Raw genomic sequence first — 18293 nt, 5'->3', positions numbered from 1 at the left:
CACAACAGTCCTGCAGCGACATACCGCTTCTCAGGCCTCACTGGCAGAGCGCAGAGCGCCGGGGTTAGACTGTACTAATCGAGCTCAGCCTGCATAGATCGTTTACGTCTCTTGAGTCCGCAATCTTTACAGAGTTGTGCATCGCTTCCTATAGACTCTCCAGTAAGTTTCACAATAGAAACCCAGCTCCTGTGTCTTCATGTGCTCTGAAAAATAAATACATAAATGAATAAATCGTACCTGGATACAGCGAAGCGCTGCTTTGAGTCCCAGCGCTATTAACAACGGAATCCTTTGTCATGAGATGTTTTAATTAAGTGGCTTCCTCTATAATCTCGAGCATTTGGCCCTTGTTTGTATTTACAATATGGAAACCTTACGAACCGTATATCTGAAAATTGCCATAACCGGTTAGACTGTATTTTGAATATAAAGTTGTTGGATTAAAAAAAGGGGGGGTGCATCACGCACGCGCCGACGGTAAAGCAAAACGGTAAAAATAAAAAGCTAAAGAAGACTCATCAGGACACCTTCACCCCTTACACGTCCTACATTTTCTGATTGGAATCAAAACCATTTGCACGTTTTTACTGGCGAATAGGCTGAATCCCCGAGCATTGTGAGGAAACTAGGATTAGTGGATTCGGAAGGAACTTTGCGTGATTATAATCATTTTAAAATTCATTATTTTACTACCCCCCCCCCCATATCTTGTGCCGGTGAGCAGCGATTCTCCGGGAGCAAACCAGCGAGCACGTAGAATTGGGGGGTGGGTGGGGGTGTGAGGGGTGGGGGTGTATTTTCTACACACGTTCCAGGGCTGCGTAGCTTTTATTCAAAAATCACCATTCCGGAGCAATATATCTGATCAGGGACGCGGGCGTTGTGACGGAGGGGAGGATCCCCTGCGACATCTATGCTGGTAAGTGGCACAAAGGAACATTTGGGTTGCTTTGAGCATCATGTGAGAGATGGGCTACACTGAGCCCGTGCGGCTCGCGATATAGACAATAGCGCCTACGGCACCGCACCAGCCCAGAAGTAGGATGTCGGCATGGTGCAGTCTTGATGTTTAACATCAAGGTCGATGTGGTGCGAACCGATAGGCCAATTTGGTGAAGCAGAGGTGGATTGAGGGGGGGGGGACCCCAAAACATTAGAGGCAGGTAAAATATGAGCCCCGTCGCTGAGTGTTAGCGGGAGGATGCGGACGGTGGGGAGATGTCCCATTTAGACGGCTCATAGCGGTCGCGCTCTTAACGCAAATGCGGCGCCCGTTCGTGAGGGGATCGCATGAAACGCGAACACCCCTGCAGTTGCGGCAAAAGTTTGGCGTATTTGGTTTTTTTTTTGTTTTTTTAAATCCCATCGGAAACTACCCAAGGACACAGCCGGAATATGTAATGCCTTAAACAATGGGCCCCGAGACAACGGACCCCCCCCCCGGGAAGATGATCCGTTCAGTACCACGGAGAGTTCATGTCCGAGTCAACGGTTATAAGGCATACATGCAGGCAGTCCTTACTCATAAATCAATACCGTGTGTGTGTTGGGGTGTGTGTGTGTGTTGGGGTGTGTTGGGGTGTGTGTGTGTGTTAGGGTGTGGGGGGGGGGACAGGGTTAATCCGCCCTGTCAAACACTGAATAAAATGTGCTGTGAGTGACGCAGTCGCTTGATATTTGAGATAGTTGGGTTTCCTCGGTTGGACGACTGGAGGGTTAAACAAGCCGTGTTCAAGTGCAGGTGTTCAGATTGCAAAACCTGCAATTTTCCGGCTGTGTTTGCATTTTTAGCGGGTTTAGCTGCAGTCTATATTACAGAACCACATCTAATTTTGATATATGTTTTTTTATAACTCACACAGGATTGTGGGTAGTGGGTTTACAGGGCCAGGCCAGCCATGGCTCATGGAAAGAGGCCAGGAACCCTGACCAGAACACTGGATCCCAGCTCTCCCATCTGCCCTCATCCAGGACCCACAAAGGAGAGTAAAGGAAGCTGTAAAGGTTTCACGGACGTGTCCGAGGAACCGCACGGCAGCTTAGAAGAAAAGGGAAGTAGCAATGACCAGCTGACCCTTCCCGTTTCTGCCAACCAGTATTTCAAGAATCCTGCTCACAGTCCAGAGGACATCGACGAGGAGGGCGCCTGCTCCGAGTATGACAATGTTGGCTCTGATGTTGAGCAGGACTATGAAGGGATGCCGCATGTTGACAGAGAAGGCACGATGGGTACGAGGTACTATAACAAATACTGTCCTGAGGATGACAGCTACCTGAAGCGTACAGTAGTCGTCGGCGGGGGCCACGGTGCTGTTGACCAGCTCGAACCCAGGGGACATGAGGTAGCACAGGTATATGAAGTAGCACAACCGGATGAGGAGCCTCACAAGTCAGAATATCACCTCAGTTCACATCCCAACACCATTGCCGGGGATGAGGTGAAGGGGGAGGTGGAACAGGGTTTGGAGGGGGCCAGGTTGGTAGAAGAGACAGATGACAGACTTCCAGGTCATACCTCCACCTTTTATCAGGGCAACGAGAGAGACAGGATTAGAAAGGAAGTAGTTGGAAAGGTTAGAGAGGAGGCCACTCGTGGCACGAGAACCTGTGAGGCTCCAGGTGCCAGGAAGAAGTCAGGGTGTGAGTCCTCTCACCGGGGTTCAAAAGAGAAGGAGAGGCAGGATAAAGGGCGAGGGAGGAGGGGAACAGGCGAGGACATTGATCATATAGATTCTGAGATTAAAGGATGCAAGAGCATTAGTGCTGAACCATGTCCAAAGACAAAGGACTACAAAAAAGCTACCACACGGACAAAGCCAAGATCTAGCTCTAGCAAAGCACATCTTCCTCCTCCAAAACGTCATAACCACGCTCCCGTGCAAGCTCACAGCCAGCCAGCCCAGCATGACAGAGAAACTCCCACTGCACCGAGACCAACCACTTCTCCATACTCCCAAGAGAGCCATTCTGTGATTATAAAATCATCAGCGGCTTCACTCCCTGATCCAGAACATCAGAAGCAGCCTCTTGAGGGCACACAAAGCCAGACAGAAGAACTACAAGAGGTAACTGATGCACAAATGAGACACCTCTTGGCCCCTCTCAGTCTGTTTAGTCTGTTATTCTGTACTTCACAGCGCAGTCGACGCTCTACCTTTGAATTGGTGAATTTCTATTAAAGTTGTCATGGTTGATTAAATTGTACACCACATTGAGGTGGTGAAATCCTCAAAACGTCACAGAATTCCCTGGCAGGATTAGAAAACACATTTAAATACAACTTTGCAAAGTCAATGCTACTGTTTGCGTGCAGCAGGTCGAGATGCCGAGTGCAGCAGTGTTGCCTGAGGGCCTCCCAGAGCCCCTGCAGGGGCCTTGGTGCCCCGAGTCCGTTCCACAAGTGGACAGCAGCAACAACAACACACCCAAGGTACAGACTTAGTACAATAACAGTAAAAGCTGCTTCCAGCAAAGCATTCCAGTAGTGATAAGTACCACCACGTAGGCACCGCATTAGCTCTTAGTAGGTCTTATATTTGTTGTTTACAGCGATCATGATATGATAATGGCAATTGTATGATAGTAATGCTGCCAGGAAGCCATAATTACAGTAAAGCATGTCCCTTCAAGTATTATTACCAAAGTGATGTAGGTGCTTGAGGTGGTGGTGGATTTAGCGTATGAGTAGATGCGAACTAATAAATATATTGTGAAACCTTTTTCAGAGGACACAGGAAACCGCTTCTTTCCCCTGCTTTGTGGATGGTAAATACGTGATATCAATCCAACAAAGTATTCATTGTCATGCACACTTTATTACAACATCCAATAATATGCTGGTTTTTTTTTTTTTTTATTGTTGCATAGTACCAGGACCTTGTGAGCCAGAAGACCTAATTGATGGGATCATTTTCGCTGCAAACTATCTTGGCTGCACAATGGTGTTGTCTGATAAGAACCCCACCAAGTCTATCCGGATGTCACAAGCCCAGGAAGCAGTCAACCGTATCAAGGTAATCCTCATATTTGGCCTGGCAGATGCAAGTGGATGGTTGCTTTATTTGTCCTGAAAGACTGTTTTCAGTCATACGTTTGATATACCTTTTGTACCACACGGTGGTGCTGTTACACTTGTGTTCAACTTCCACTCGTGTCAACGTCTTAACATTGAGTGTGGTTTGAAAACAGAGTGACGTCAAACTGTCACGCACGCACAAGCGCGCGCGCACACACACAAGCATACCTAAACACGCGCGCACGCGCGCACGCACACACACACTGCTGTGCGTGAGTGTGTGGCTGGCTGGGGAGATTGCAAGCGCTGGCTGTAGAAATGACGTGGCAAGTAAAGATGTACAGCTAAAAAAATCTTTGTTTTTAAACGGAACAGATGAAAAAGAAATTGCTGACATTGTCAAAAGATTTAGGAGTAAGAAGTCAGCAGACTGCAATGGTATTGAAATGCCACTAGTTAAAGATATTATTGTGTGTGGTGAAACCTCTTACATATGTATGCAATCAATCTCTGGAAACTGGTGTTTTCCATCTAAAATGAAAACGGCTAAAGTCGTACCCATATACAAGGCTGGAGATAGACACACTCTCTCAAATTACAGACCTGTTTCTTTGCTTTCACAACTCTCTAGAACAGTGGTTCTCAACCTTTTTGGGGTCCTGGACCCCCTGCGTATTTTTGATCTACCCTGAGGACCCCTCCACCTGATCTTGGGGGAGGGGGGTTGCAATTTGATAGAAACAGTAGAAACTGCATTTTAAATTGCATTATAGCATTTATTCACTCTTTGGGGCACAAATAAGAGCTTTCAGCTGTAACTTAGATATAGTTAACAAAACAGAATTCTTATGCAGTAACTTTCAGATAGATGTAACAAAACAGAATATGTATTCAGTAACTTTCAGATAGATGTAACAAAACAGAATATGTATTCAGTAACTTTCAGATAGATGTAACAACAGAATTTTTATGCAGTAACTTTTAACAATGCAAACGGGAGCGAGATCTCTTATTAAAATATAATAAATTACACTTGTGAAACAGATGTAATTAGAGAAAAAAGTCCTGTTACCCTTTATAGTTTAGGTAGATAAAGATCTCAGTCACATTTGAGTAAAATAATCCTATTTCTATAAATGTCATAGGATCTTTTTTTTAAAGATATTTTATTTTCACGGACACCTTGCAATTACACCAGGGACCACTAGGGGTCCGCGGACCCCCGGTTGAGAAACACTGCTCTAGAATACTGGAAAAAAAAGGTTCTACCCAAGGTTGGGTGACTTTATCACAAAACCTAATGTACCGTGTGAACAACAATATGGATTTAGAACCAATAGGACTACATCATCTGCACCCATTGATTTTGTGGAAGAGATAACAACTGCTATAGAAAAGAAAGAATATGCTGTAGGAGTATTCTTAGATTTAAAAAAAAGCATTTGATATGGTTGACCATGACTTAGTATTAATAAAACTACAAAAATTTGGAATCAGATGAGTAGCTCTTTCTTGGCTATCCAGTTACCTAAATAATAGGAACCAATATGTGCAAATTAATAATTATAAATCAAAATTAATGAAGGTTAAGTGCGGGGTTCCTCAAGGCTCAGTGTTGGGGCCATTGTTGTTTATTTTGTACATCAATAATATATGTGAGGTTTCAAAAACACTAAAAATAATTTTATTTGCAGATGATGCAAACCTGCTTTGCAGTGGGGGCAACTTGGAACAACTTTTGGATACAGTAGGAAATGAATTGAAGAAACTAAAGAGTTGGTTTGATTCAAATAAACTAACACTAAATCTAAGCAAAACGAAATTCACAATATTTGGGAATTGGTCAACAAATTCAAACAAGAAGCTCATGATAAATAATGTAGAAATCGAAAAGGTGTCAGAAAACAAATTTCTTGGAGTAATAATAGACAATAAATTATGTTGGAAACCACATATAAAGTATATTAAAGCAAAAATATTAAAGTCAATTGTAATACTATATGAAGTCAAAGATCTCCTGCATCAACCAGCACTATACACCTTGTACTGCTCCTTCATACTTCCATACATCAGGTCCTGTGTGGAAGTGTGGGGGAACACACATAAAACAAACACAGATCCAATCTTCATCCTTCAAAAAAGAGCCATAAGAATTGTAAACAAAACCACTTACAGAAAGCCTACAAACCCACTCTTTATCAAACTGAAAGCACTAAAATTTAAGGATTTGGTTGACTTCAAAACAATTCAAATCATGTACAGAGTAAAAAATCAGCAGTTACCAAACAGTGTCCAGAGGTTGTTCCGAAGGAGGGAAAGTAAACACCATCTCAGAGGAATATGTATATTCAAAAAACAACCAGTGAGGACAAATGCAAAACTTTACTGTATATCCATCAAAGGAGTCGGTCTATGGAACAACTGTAAAAAAGAAATGAAGATGGGTACATCAATAAGTAAGTTCAAACAACTCTTTAAAAATAACATATTGAGTAGATATAGGATGGAATAACATGACATGATACATGACGTGTGAGGTGCCTTGTTTGACTTGTACTGTTTTTTTTTTTATCTCTATGCATTGGCATTGCTTTTATTTTTTCCCACTTTTGTTTTGGTTTGATTTGATTGATAAAGTATAAGAAAGGGGTAGGACCAGCAAAGTTCTTTACTTCATCCTACGCCCTTTTTCAACATGGTCCAGTTATTACTTGTGTTGTTACAAAGAGTTTGCAAAAAATGTTCACTATTGTTTCCATTTGTTCTTGTATTCCTGCCTGTGTATTTTATTTTGTTATTTTAGCATGTTCAAATTAAAATCAATCTGAAATCTGAAATCCATTGCCATATCCATCCATCCATCCATCCATTATCCGAGCTGCTGAGTCTGCTCTCAGGGTCGCGGGGATGCTGGAGCCTATCCCAGCAGTTATTGGGCGGCAGGCGGGGAGACACCCTGCACAGGCCGCCAGGCCATCACACAGGGCCGACACACACACACACACACACACACACACACACACACATACACACACACACACATTCATACCTAGGGACAATTTAGTACGGCCGATTCACCTGACCTACATGTCTTTGGACTGTGGGAGGAAACCGGAGCCCCCGGAGGAAACCCACACAGACACGGGGAGAACATGCAAACTCCACACAGAGGACGAACCGGGACGACCCCCAAGGTTGGACTACCCCGGGGCTCGAACCCAGAACCTTCTTGCTGTGAGGCGACCGTGCTAACCACTGTGCCACCGTCATTCATTCTATTATTTGTGGTTTCGCAGGCTCAAGATGAAGACTCTCAGATGGTCACTGAAGTGGACCTTTTTATCTCCACTAAGGCTGTCAAAGTGCTGAATGCCGACACACAGGTGAGCAGTTCCAGGTTATACTGGTGATAAATGTAGATCCCTGATCACTTCAGCATTTAATCCTTTCAGTAAAGCCGTGTACACAGGAGACCATTTATAATACTCAATATGATTTTTTTTTTTTTTTACTCCAAATAGGAGACAATGATGGACAGTGCCTTGCGTACCATCTCCTACATCGCAGACATTGGCAGTATCGTGGTTCTGATGGCACGGAGGCGCATGTCTCCGGCAGCTTCACAGGACTTTACAGAAGCCTCTCTCTCCACCGGTGACGAGAAGAGCCAGTACAGAATGATTTGCTATGTGTTTGAGTCGGAGGACGTGAGTGTTGCCTGCTTTTACATCGCAAACTCCAACAGTCAAACCGTGAACGAGTGTAAAATTCTAACTACATTTTAAGCTTTGCTTTTTCGTGGCTCTCGTGTTTTGGTGAATTATTTGTCCTGTGGTCACTTGAGTCAACATGTTGTCTTCTATCTCAGCTTTTGAGCTTTTGCTAACTGCAATAGCGTTTGCGCTGACTGGTTTTCTCCAAACCTTCCCCTCCCTGTAGGCGCAGCTCATTGCACAATCCATTGGTCAGGCTTTTAGTGTTGCCTACCGAGAATTCCTCCGAGCCAATGGAATCAATCCTAAGGACCTGAGTCAGAAGCAATACAGTGACATCATCAACTCCCAGGAAATGTACAACGATGACCTCGTCCATTTCTCAAACTCGGACAACTGTAAAGAGGTGCGAGACTTTCTTCTTCTCTCCGGGAGACTGGCCTTTGGTGCCTGGGCTGCAAACCTAGACGATGATCTAGATTCTAGATAATAAGGAAAACTTGAGGTTTGCTCGAAAACCAGGGTGTGGCAGAGTGGGGCGTGGGACCAATTTATCTGTCCTGAGCTAACTAGGGACAACTGGTCCACACCCCAGTCTGCCACACAGAGCTTAGGCTGAAATGGCTAAAATGGCTCCCTTTGTCCGCATTCCCAGCTGTGTGTGGAGAAGCAGAAAGGGGAGAGCCTCGGTGTGGTGATAGTGGAGTCCGGCTGGGGATCCATTCTACCCACCGTCATCCTGGCCAACATGCTGAACACTGGTCCTGCGGCCCGCTCTGGAAAGCTCAGTGTCGGCGACCAGATCATGTCCATCAATGACACCAGCCTAGTGGGGCTACCACTGGCCACTTGCCAGGGTATCATTAAGGTACAGGGCATATCAAGCAACACCTGTGTTAACTGATGACTTCACACATGCACACACACACACACACTCTCTCCCTTTCTCTCTCTCGCTCTCTCTCTCTCTCTCTCTCTCTCTCTCTCTCTCTCTCTCTCTCTCTGTATATATATGTATATATAGTGAGAGAACATGATTCCATCCAAAAATATATTACAGACACACATACACATCAGTGCACATACACAGAGATGCATGCACACTTGTGAGAGCTCTCATTGACTGCACTCATTCTCTACACTTTAACCCTAACCTCAACCTAGTCCTCATTCTAACCTTAACCCTAAACCCAACCGTCAACCCTATAATAGACCCTTATAGAAGTGAGGACCAGAAAAGATCTCCTCACTCACACAGTTAAAAACGCAAACGGGCCTTCAGAAAGATATCTGGACAAGAGCACAGGAACACATACACATGCATAATACAAATCACAGGATGTTGTTTTCTTTTTTATATATATATGTTTTCTTCCCATATTTCAGGGGCTTAAGAATCAGGTGAAGGTTAAACTAAGCATTGTCAGCTGCCCTCCTGTCACCACTGTCCTCATCAAGAGACCGGACCTCAAGTTTCAGCTGGGATTCAGCGTTCAGAATGGCATCGTGAGTGAAACCTTTTCACAACGTAGTAGAAGATCATGTTTCTAAATTTGAGGCTGAAATCCAAAATGGGTGATCGGTCAGTTTCTGATAGGCACACAATTTAAAAAGAGTAGTAATGTGTTTTATATGTGTGGGTTTGTGAGTTTAAACCTCTGAACCCTGAGATCTGAGCTGATGTACACCTTGTCTGCAAGTTTGTCCCTCAGTAATTTATGTTTTTCTGTGTTGGTAGTACAGAATACTCGGCGTTAACTTTGCGGAGATAAGTAATCTTGTGACCACATTGTCAGATATGCAGTCTGATGCGGGGTGGAATTGCAGAGCGGGGTGGTGTTCGGGTCGGCCATAGAATCATCGAAATAAATGGCCGGAGTGTGGTGGCGATGGCCCACGAGAAGATTGTTCAGACCTTATCTGTTGCAGTTGGTGAGGTAAGACTTACCGTAAAACGACGTCGCAAGTGTCACTCAACACCATACGTTACCTTGCAATGAACGGTTGCCTCAAAATGTATAAGATAAGCAAATTGGCTGTTATTTTCTTTGACACTGACAGTTTTCACCTGTGCTGAAAGGAAACCCCAGAGTAAAAACATTGGCCAGAATACTGAAAAGCGTTGCAAAGGATTTGTGAAACGTGCTTACGAGAAATACACTACATGGCCAACAGTATGTGGACTCATACCAATTGGCGGATATGGATATTTTATCCACGCCCATTGCCAGCAGGTATATGAAATCAAGCACCCTGGCCCTACAGTGGGTCATACTTTACAACAACAAGTCAGTGACTTTCAATACGGTACCGCCATAGGATGCCCCCTGTCCAATTAATCAGTTCATCACGTTTCTGCCCTGCTAGAGCTGCCCCAGTCAACTGGGAACGCTGTTACTGACGCCTTGAGAATGGGTAGCACTCTCCTGGCATCTGCCATGCTGTTTTTTTCCTGGTCTGGGCTCGCCCCCTTAGTTCCAGTGAAGCGGTGAAGGGAAATCTTAACGCGATGACATTCTAGACATTTCTGTGCTTCCAAGTTTGTGGCAAGTTTGGGAAAGGCCCTAACCTGTTTCAGCATGACAATTAAGTCAGTTAAGTTTGCTATATTAATCCCCTTGGGGAAATTCATTTACTGCAAATTAACCCATCCTGGCTGTGATCTGTGTAGCTAGGAGCAGTGGGCTGCCGCCTTCATGCTGCGCCCGGGGACCAACTCCACTTCTTTTCCCATTGCCTCGGTCAGGGGCACAGACAGGAGTATAAACCCTAACATGCATGTTTCTCTTGATGGTGGGGGAAACCGGAGCACCCGGAGAAAACCCCACCGCAGACACGGCAACAACATGCACACATTCCACACAGAGGACGACCTGGGATGACCCCCAAGGTTGGACAACACTGGGGTTCAAACCCAGGACTTACTTGCTGTGAGGCAACAGCGTTAACCATTGGGCCACCGTGCTGCCCAAGGGTCGGACCCTTTAGCTGACCGGTTACCGCAGTCGCCCGTGGTCCGGGCTATCCGGGTTTGATTCTCAGCTGCGGCGGATTCATGGCTTCCCCTTGAATTCACTACATTGGTGCACAAAGAAAGGTCCATGCAGAAATGGTTTGTCAAGATCAGTATGAGAAAAACTGGAGTTGCCTGCACAGAGAGAGCCTTGACCTCAACCCCATCAAACACTTTCGGGATGAACTGGAAGGCCCGACAGAGAACCAGGCCTGACTGCTCAACATCAGTGCCCAATCTCACTGACCCTCTGAGGCTGTTGTAGCCACAAAGGAGGGACCAAGTCTTCATTCACTCTCACGGCTTTGGAATGAGATGTAAGTCGAACAAGTGTCCACATACTCTTGACCATGTAGTGAAAGTATTATTCCTGTTATGGTGGCTGCCCATTATGGCAAGCCCTTTAAACATTTATTTTGACTAGGAGAAATGACGTTTGAGATATCTGTAATTACATCGCTTGGAGGCGGGACTAGCTAATAAAGGTTAAAAGGGCTTGCCATAAAATTATATCATTGCAGATATCTTGTCGAAGCTAATAAAGGTTAAACGGGCTTGCCATAGCCCATGGTTTGTATTTAGATAAGGGACCGACCAAAAATTAGATGTATCCCAAATTCAGGGGCAGAAATTTAAGTGACAAATTACAGAATGACTGACCAGGCGGTATCCGCCCTGTCATGGCCTGGCGGCCTGTCCAGGGTGTCTCCCCACCTGCCGCCCAATGACTGCTGGGATAGACTCAAGCATCCCCGCAACAGCAGGGGATTCTGGAGCAGGATAAGCGGTTTGGATAATGGGTGGGTGGGGGGGTGTGTGACAAGTCAGTAATGAACCAGCCTTGGTCTGTGTTCGAACTTAACCTGTATTTCTGTAAACACGTAACATGTTGCCAGTACAATGAGGTATTTTTTTTTCAGCTAAGAGGCTTAATTTGCCATCTGTTAGGATTCACTGAGTCAATAAGTTACCCAACTCATATGACATATCGACTAAAGACTTCCAGCGCTTATTGCATATTTGTCATGGGCAAAAAAAGTTTTTTTTAACCATTTCATTTTGATAATTAACCACTTAAATGGACAAAGTTGTCATCATAAGGGCTATTTTCTCTCTTCTCATCTCTGTCCCCATTTCTAGATCAACATGAAGACCATGCCTGCAGTGATGTACAGACTGCTAACAGGACAAGAGACACCTATCTACATATAGAGACTTTTACCCCTTTTGCATAGGACTAGCGAGCTGCAAAAGCATGGGGGGGGGTGTGTGTCAAGGGTCACCGTCATTGGATCCATCTGGGTAAGTCGGCCCCGTAAAACAACTCTGGTCGAGATCAGAGTTGAGACTCTGCTCTGCTCAGTGTTGCGGTTCGGTGCTTCTGCCCATGCAGCTCTGTCTCTGGGGCGCTGCATGGTCTGCAAAGCTGAACGCAAAACGTAAACGGGCCCGCTTTAAAAGATGTCACAAGGGCCCATTGGACACTCCTGTGTCTGTCGCTTTGGGGTGAACTGGAGCTGGATCAGCATACCTTAAAATTTTACCAGGTCTCGTATGCAGAAGGGGTTATATGACTCTACATGGATTTCCCCCCACCACAGCCCTGCACGCCTTCCTTGCAAGGCGGACGGGACGGTCAGAGCGGCTCACTGGGATAAGTAAAACTTATTTTTCTATTATTTAAATTTTTTTGTTGCCTCCCGTTGCCACGCTAAAAAGTTCATTTTGTTTTCACATTTTATCTTGAATTACACCCTCATAACGGCCTCATGATGTGAATAAGCTGTCAGTGGTGCTGTGTGCGAGTTTCTGGTACGGAAGAGAAATAAATGTTGGGTTGTGATTATTTTCTTATGAAGAGATAAAGTAGCACATTTATTTTTTATTTACTCATTTTTTCTATAATGTGTACGAAGTTCTACTTGTAATTCTATGTAAATAGTTTGGTTTACACAACGTTTTGGTTGAGATGGCCATAATTACACCAGTTAAGCATGTTACTATATTAAATTACTGTAATGTATTTTGAAGTATCACTGAATAAGCCTTCATTTCAATCTTACCCGACAAACGGTCCAGTATTAAAAGGATATAATACTCTAAAAGACTTTAGGGGCACTAAACTGAAGGTGTTGTGGTGATACTGAAGGCCAAAGATATTACTACTCATGCAAGACATATTTGTGATCATCATCTTTACCATCGAGTATAAGATTGTATCAAAATGTACATGACTAAATGAATGTATATCCAACGCTGAGAATACAAAGTTACTGTTGAACATTGACGTTGCTTTATTTCATGTCATCCAGATACCCTTGCAAATTTTTTTTTTAAATAGTCTGTAGGATGTGTGTTTGCCTGGATTTCATATTATCCAAATATATTTTGCAAAATAATAATGGCGTTTATCCCTTCTCGCTTATTTTCACATTTGCCCAGATCTTACACAGCCGGACGGTAGGGGAGTCACAAACGGTTCGAGTCGAAACCCCGCCGCAAAGTTTAGCACATGTGAAGACACAAATTTGCACCAGGACAATTTGCATGTTTTAGCAAAAATATAGTTTATTTCCCGTGTCGTGTTGGTTACAGTCAAATGATGGCATTTTTCTTGTGCTTTGCCTCATTCTCCACTGTGACAAACGCAAGTTGGCCGGTGATGGAGTCATAAGACACATGGATCGATGTGAAACCATCGTATGGATCCCATACGACTTCATGAGGTGTTTAGCACTATTGAAATATAACAATGAACATTAAACGGTTACAAAAAGTTTATAGCATTTTTTTATGTACATTATTTACAGAAACAAGAGGCTCATATGGAGAATTACAAGCCATCTGAACAGAGAGACGTTGCTACTATAGCACATTCAGCAAGAGAAAAAAGGAAAACAAAATTCAAGTTCCCGTGTCTGCGTGGGTTTCCGCCGGGTGCTCCGGTTTCCCCCCACAGTCCAAAGACATGCAGGTCAGATGACTCGGCCGTACTAAATTGTCCCTAGTTGTGAATGTTTGTGTGTGTGTCGGCCCTGTGATGGCCTGGCGGCCTGTCCGGGGTGTCTCCTCGCCTGCCGCCCAGTGACTGCTGGGATAGGCTCCGGCATCCCCGTGACCCTGAGAGCAGGGTAAGCGGTTTGGATAATGGATGGAAAATTGAAGTTTGAGCTGTAGACGCTGCCTGGGGGAATTCCTGCACAGCCTCATGATATGTGTTCCTGAAACACAAACAAAATTATTCAAGTACACAAACAACAGAGGTGGATATAAAATGCATCTTTAAAATTTAATATTCACACAGGTTTGCGTGAAGTAAACAAGGATACCGGCATGGGCTTTGAGAAGTAAGTGGTGGCTAACACCGAAGTCAAACCTTCACTCGTCTATCTCACACCCACTTGAATTAAAACGGCTATGACCACTGCAGCCCGTCACTCTTCAAACGTTACGAAGGGTGAGTAAATTGGTATTTGTGCTCAAAACCCGACACGCTTCCGTGGTTCAATTTGCTGTGCATTCTGACTGCTCGATGAAGAACTGGATTTTTAATTTTTCGGCCACTTCCTGTAAGTCCACGACATATAACTGCTGCAGAAGCAGTAGAAATATAGTGACTTCCATATAAAGGCTACAGTTGTACTGTGCCAACACGTGGCTCCGTCTACCAGAGGGTACCATTAAACACTTACGATAGTGCTGCTTGACAGCGAAGGTGCAGTGGTCACTCCATCAAAGCAAACTGAATTCAGGTAACCTTCGCCATAATGCATATCTTCATCCTCGAAACTGTCAAGACCGACGCTGAAGGCCTCGTTCACCTTTTCTGGTGTCATACAGTGAAACACCACCAGCAGAATTCCAATGACAGCACACAGCGCACCTGCAAGACATGAGCCTTAATATAAAGCTTCACCCTTTTGTTGGCGTTATATGCTGAAGTATTAAGTGCTGAACATTGGAATGTGTTGTATGTTGAATACTGGAGCAATACCAAGCAAGCTGCTCTGTGATCAGTTCTTTGTTGGAGGCATCTTATTACCTGTGGCAATGGCCAACCAGAATGAATGGCTGTACTCTGTTTCAAAAAAGCCATTTCCAATGGAGAAAATGCACGGGTGCAAATTCATGATGGTGGAGAAGGAGGCCACGGAGAAGAAGATGAAGGCGGCAGTGGCCATCATCATGTAACCAGCATACAGAATAACTGGCATGGACAGCAGGATATTGGCAACCACCCAGCAACAAAATGCAGTCCTGTGGAAGCATGAACCATTTTATAATCCACGTTTTATCAGCAGGATATGGATATAACCTGGATACCAACAGGATATGGATGTAAATTCAAATTTACCAGAGAGTAGCAGAGGCATATCGTCCAGAGTATTTGTACTGGAATATGAGGCCACATGGGCTATTAAGGGTAAATTTCTCAGCAATGTAGAGGATGGGGTTTGGTAAGCCCTTCTCCAAGGCTTCTTCGTAGTCTTTTTCAATACTGTCCTGCCAACTAAACATCTCATTGTAGTCTATGGTCTCATTGTATTGCATCACAGGATTTCCTATGTGAAACAAAGAAAAGTTAAGGGTATGGTCCAGGCGTCTATTTGCTTATCGCAACACTGATATGATAAGCCCCATTAAGACTGCATTTATTGACCGCATTTATTTTCAGAAAGGGAACGTATCATTGTTTCTACAATAGAAACCAAAAGGACCCTTTTATTGTGCAACTCAATGGAGCTCCTTTTATAGCACAATGCACGCCTTCAGAAACACAGTGGGGATGATTGCAGACGCACAGTATCCTCACATCACAGACGACGACTTACCCCTTAGTGTAACGTTGATGCCATAAAGTCCAACATGTAGACCAATCTCAGCGTTAACCACTGCATTGCTGAAGGACTTGTAGGTTGCATTGGCGGTTGTTCTGGCCTCAGCCCAGTCACAAGTAAAGTTGATTGCTGTGCAAATAGGACAGCAAGGTGAATCATTAACCATGGCAATGACATGGAGGGGGAGGGGGACAAGGAAAAGCAATTCATCAACCCCTAATGATTTCAGAGGAGATATGTCAGACTCACCCACTATAACGGCACCAATGAAGGAGCTGATCATTATTCGGAACATCCAGAGCAACCTCTACAAGTAGGGAAACACAGTAAATAAACGATTATTCGCAAAACAAGAGAGAAAACGTGCAACTGGACTTGGTTATATACCTGTGGAGACGTTTCGCCTCTCAGCTGAGAGGCGAAACGTCTCCACGGGTATATAACCAAGTCCAGTTGCCCTTGATTCAATTCCTTTGGGTAACTATGACCTGGATGGACGAGAACATTCACAGACAAGAGAGAAAATGGTCAACAACCAAGAAGGTGAAGACAATTAATTGAGCACATGAAATTGTAGTCCCCCTACTTTGCACGCTGGACTTATGGCAGTCTTACTAAATTGATTTCCCCAATGCCTCGTGGGCTGCACTTACCGACTTGCCTCGTATCCCTGGCAGAATGAGAAGGAAGCTGACTGCTAACACAAGGAAGACGAGAATAACGGCGAGCAAGGGGCCGCTGAAGATGAAGGGGGTCCTTTGTCGGGGGTAGAATGGGTAAATGTCATCGTAGAAAGTCATCTTCCCTCCGGGTCTTACAGGCGCAGCTGAAACCAGAGGCGTTAACAGAGAAGACAGTGTTAGTGCCCGGGCTCTCGGTTACCTCCAGACACTGAGACGTTAGCAGCCCTTCTTGCCTACCTACGGTCGCTATAAGGTGAGGTGCGGGCGGGCTGGCGGGCGGGCGGGGATCGCCGCTGCGCGCTGGGAACGCGTAATGTAAGATTTACGCGCACTTGTCGCTCAGTGTGTTCGGTAGAGAGTGAAAACGGTGAACGTGTTAAGTTTTGTGATCCGGCGCAACTGATTGACCATATGTAAAATAAGCACCCTCAAAGACTAGACATGGAAACATACACATACAAACACACACACACACACACAAAAAAGATGATTACAAGTGTGCAGACAAATGACGAAATATTGGCGACTGTGTGAGAGAGAGGAAAGAACGACGAGGAAGAAGGGTCTCACCTGGCTGTAATGGGGACGGGAATTGTAAATGATGAACGGATGTAAACTTCTTTTTTTATACCCACCGGCGCCTGTTATGTCACTTAGGGAGGAGGACGCGTTTCCTGGGAATGGGCCATTCCCGTTAACCTAATGGGAGCTGCGTGATAAGCTGCGTGATAAGCTGCGTGATAAGCTGCGCAACACCTCCGCTCTAACCAGTGCGCCGTCCGCACGCGCACCAGGAACGCTCTACGGGAACGCGTCACCCTCGAATCTGGTAAGCCTTCGTTTCCATACCCATCTTTTCCGATTAAAGAACAAAAGGGGTCGTCTACCTATCTATAGCGTCCCGATCCCCCCACCCACCCCCCAGCTCACCTTAGCCTGCATGGGCAAACTTGGCCGTGCGCTTACCTGTTAGAAGTACGGGCTGTGGTACGGGACTTCTGGTCTGGAATTGGACTGCTAGCCCTTTTCTTCCGCACGAATGGTTAAAAAAAATAAATAAAATAAAATGGAAAACGCAGCTCCGAGTTCGATAAATCGGCTGTAAAGTGTTGTGGTATTCGCCTCGTCCTTACCGTAGCTGTCCTCAACAAGTGTCCACCGGGACTTGCGGACTTCCTCGAAGGGCAACTCGCGCAACTCAATGGATCTGCGCGAAAGGATCTGGAGAGTCTCGACACTCACTGGCTTGCTGCTCGTTGTGGTTCAACGTAAGTGGACCAGTCTAGTCTCTCTGCTTCTCTTAAGCACTTTCATATCTCGTTATCAATGAGATGTCAAATGAAACGCATGGCTCGTCAAAGGTGCCTTTTCTGCAGAAAGCCAGTGTGAAGGTAAACGTGTCTTTGTTCTTCTTTTTTTCCCTTCCAACAGATTCTCACTCTGAAAAACAGTGGGAAGTACCACGATGTGATGGCTGGTATAACAGTCTGGGATATCCCAAGCGCGGAACTGTTGGTAAGTTGCAGTAGCGTGTACAGTGCTACGTTACATTACATTACGTTAGAGTAGTTAGTAGTGTTAGTTGCAGTAGCATGTACAGTGCTACGTTACATTATGTTAAGTTACAGTAGTAGTATGTAAAGTACAATTTATAAGTTGCAGTAGCATGTGCAGTGCTACATTACATTAAGTTAGAGTACAGTTTGGAGTTACAGTAGCAATGTTACAGTTTACCAACTGTAACATTGCTACTGTAACATATTACTACTGTAGTTACAGTAGTAGTATGTAAAGTACAATTTATAAGTTGTGGTAGCATGTGCAGTGCTACATTACATTAAGTTAGAGTACAGTTTGGAGTTACAGTAGCAATGTTACAGTTGGTAAACTACAGTAGCATGTACAGAATAGTCGCAGTAGCATTTAAAGTACCGTAAGTTACTATGACATGTACAGTACAGTGGGTAGGTTACATTAGCATGTGAACAATACAACACACCACCGCACCCACTCAACCTCTTTGTGTAG

At 44.7% G+C, this 18293-nt stretch overlaps 2 protein-coding genes across 2 annotated transcripts; one reads left to right on the top strand and one right to left on the bottom strand.

The window, feature by feature from the left end:
• Positions 1-1901: 1901 nt before the first annotated feature.
• On the top strand, positions 1902-11956 carry apba2a (amyloid beta (A4) precursor protein-binding, family A, member 2a). Its single transcript, XM_056282459.1, has 11 exons — positions 1902-3068; positions 3353-3433; positions 3729-3768; positions 3871-4016; positions 7315-7401; positions 7540-7725; positions 7958-8137; positions 8387-8599; positions 9118-9237; positions 9528-9668; positions 11885-11956. Exons 1-11 carry the CDS (start codon positions 1902-1904, stop codon positions 11954-11956), a joined length of 2433 nt encoding a protein of 810 aa, XP_056138434.1.
• Positions 11957-13329: 1373 nt separating this feature from the next.
• Positions 13330-16387, bottom strand: duox2 (dual oxidase 2). Its single transcript, XM_056282519.1, has 7 exons — positions 16236-16387; positions 15832-15889; positions 15577-15711; positions 15099-15306; positions 14787-15001; positions 14437-14627; positions 13330-13965 (listed from the first exon to the last, which is right to left on the bottom strand). The coding sequence occupies exons 1-7, from the start codon at positions 16380-16382 to the stop codon at positions 13951-13953; spliced, it is 969 nt and encodes a 322-aa protein (XP_056138494.1). The 5' UTR covers positions 16383-16387; the 3' UTR covers positions 13330-13950.
• Between the last annotated feature and the right edge of the window lie 1906 nt (positions 16388-18293).

The sequence above is a fragment of the Lampris incognitus genome, chromosome 6, assembly GCF_029633865.1.
Source record: "Lampris incognitus isolate fLamInc1 chromosome 6, fLamInc1.hap2, whole genome shotgun sequence".
Lineage (NCBI taxonomy): Eukaryota > Metazoa > Chordata > Actinopteri > Lampriformes > Lampridae > Lampris > Lampris incognitus.
This window is presented reverse-complemented; position numbering and strand designations above follow the sequence as displayed.

Coding starts and splice junctions, on each gene's coding strand:
- duox2 (XM_056282519.1), bottom strand. CDS start 16,382: ATGACTTTCTACGATGACATTTACCCATTCTACCCCCGACAAAGGACC. Junction 15,890..16,235: donor CAGGGATACGAGGCAAGTCG/GTAAGTGCAGCC, acceptor CCCTACTTGTAG/AGGTTGCTCTGGATGTTCCG. Junction 15,712..15,831: donor CATTGGTGCCGTTATAGTGG/GTGAGTCTGACA, acceptor CTATTTGCACAG/CAATCAACTTTACTTGTGAC.
- apba2a (XM_056282459.1), top strand. CDS start 1,902: ATGGCTCATGGAAAGAGGCCAGGAACCCTGACCAGAACACTGGATCCC. Junction 3,069..3,352: donor AGACAGAAGAACTACAAGAG/GTAACTGATGCA, acceptor GTGTTGCCTGAG/GGCCTCCCAGAGCCCCTGCA. Junction 9,669..11,884: donor TATCTGTTGCAGTTGGTGAG/GTAAGACTTACC, acceptor CCCCATTTCTAG/ATCAACATGAAGACCATGCC.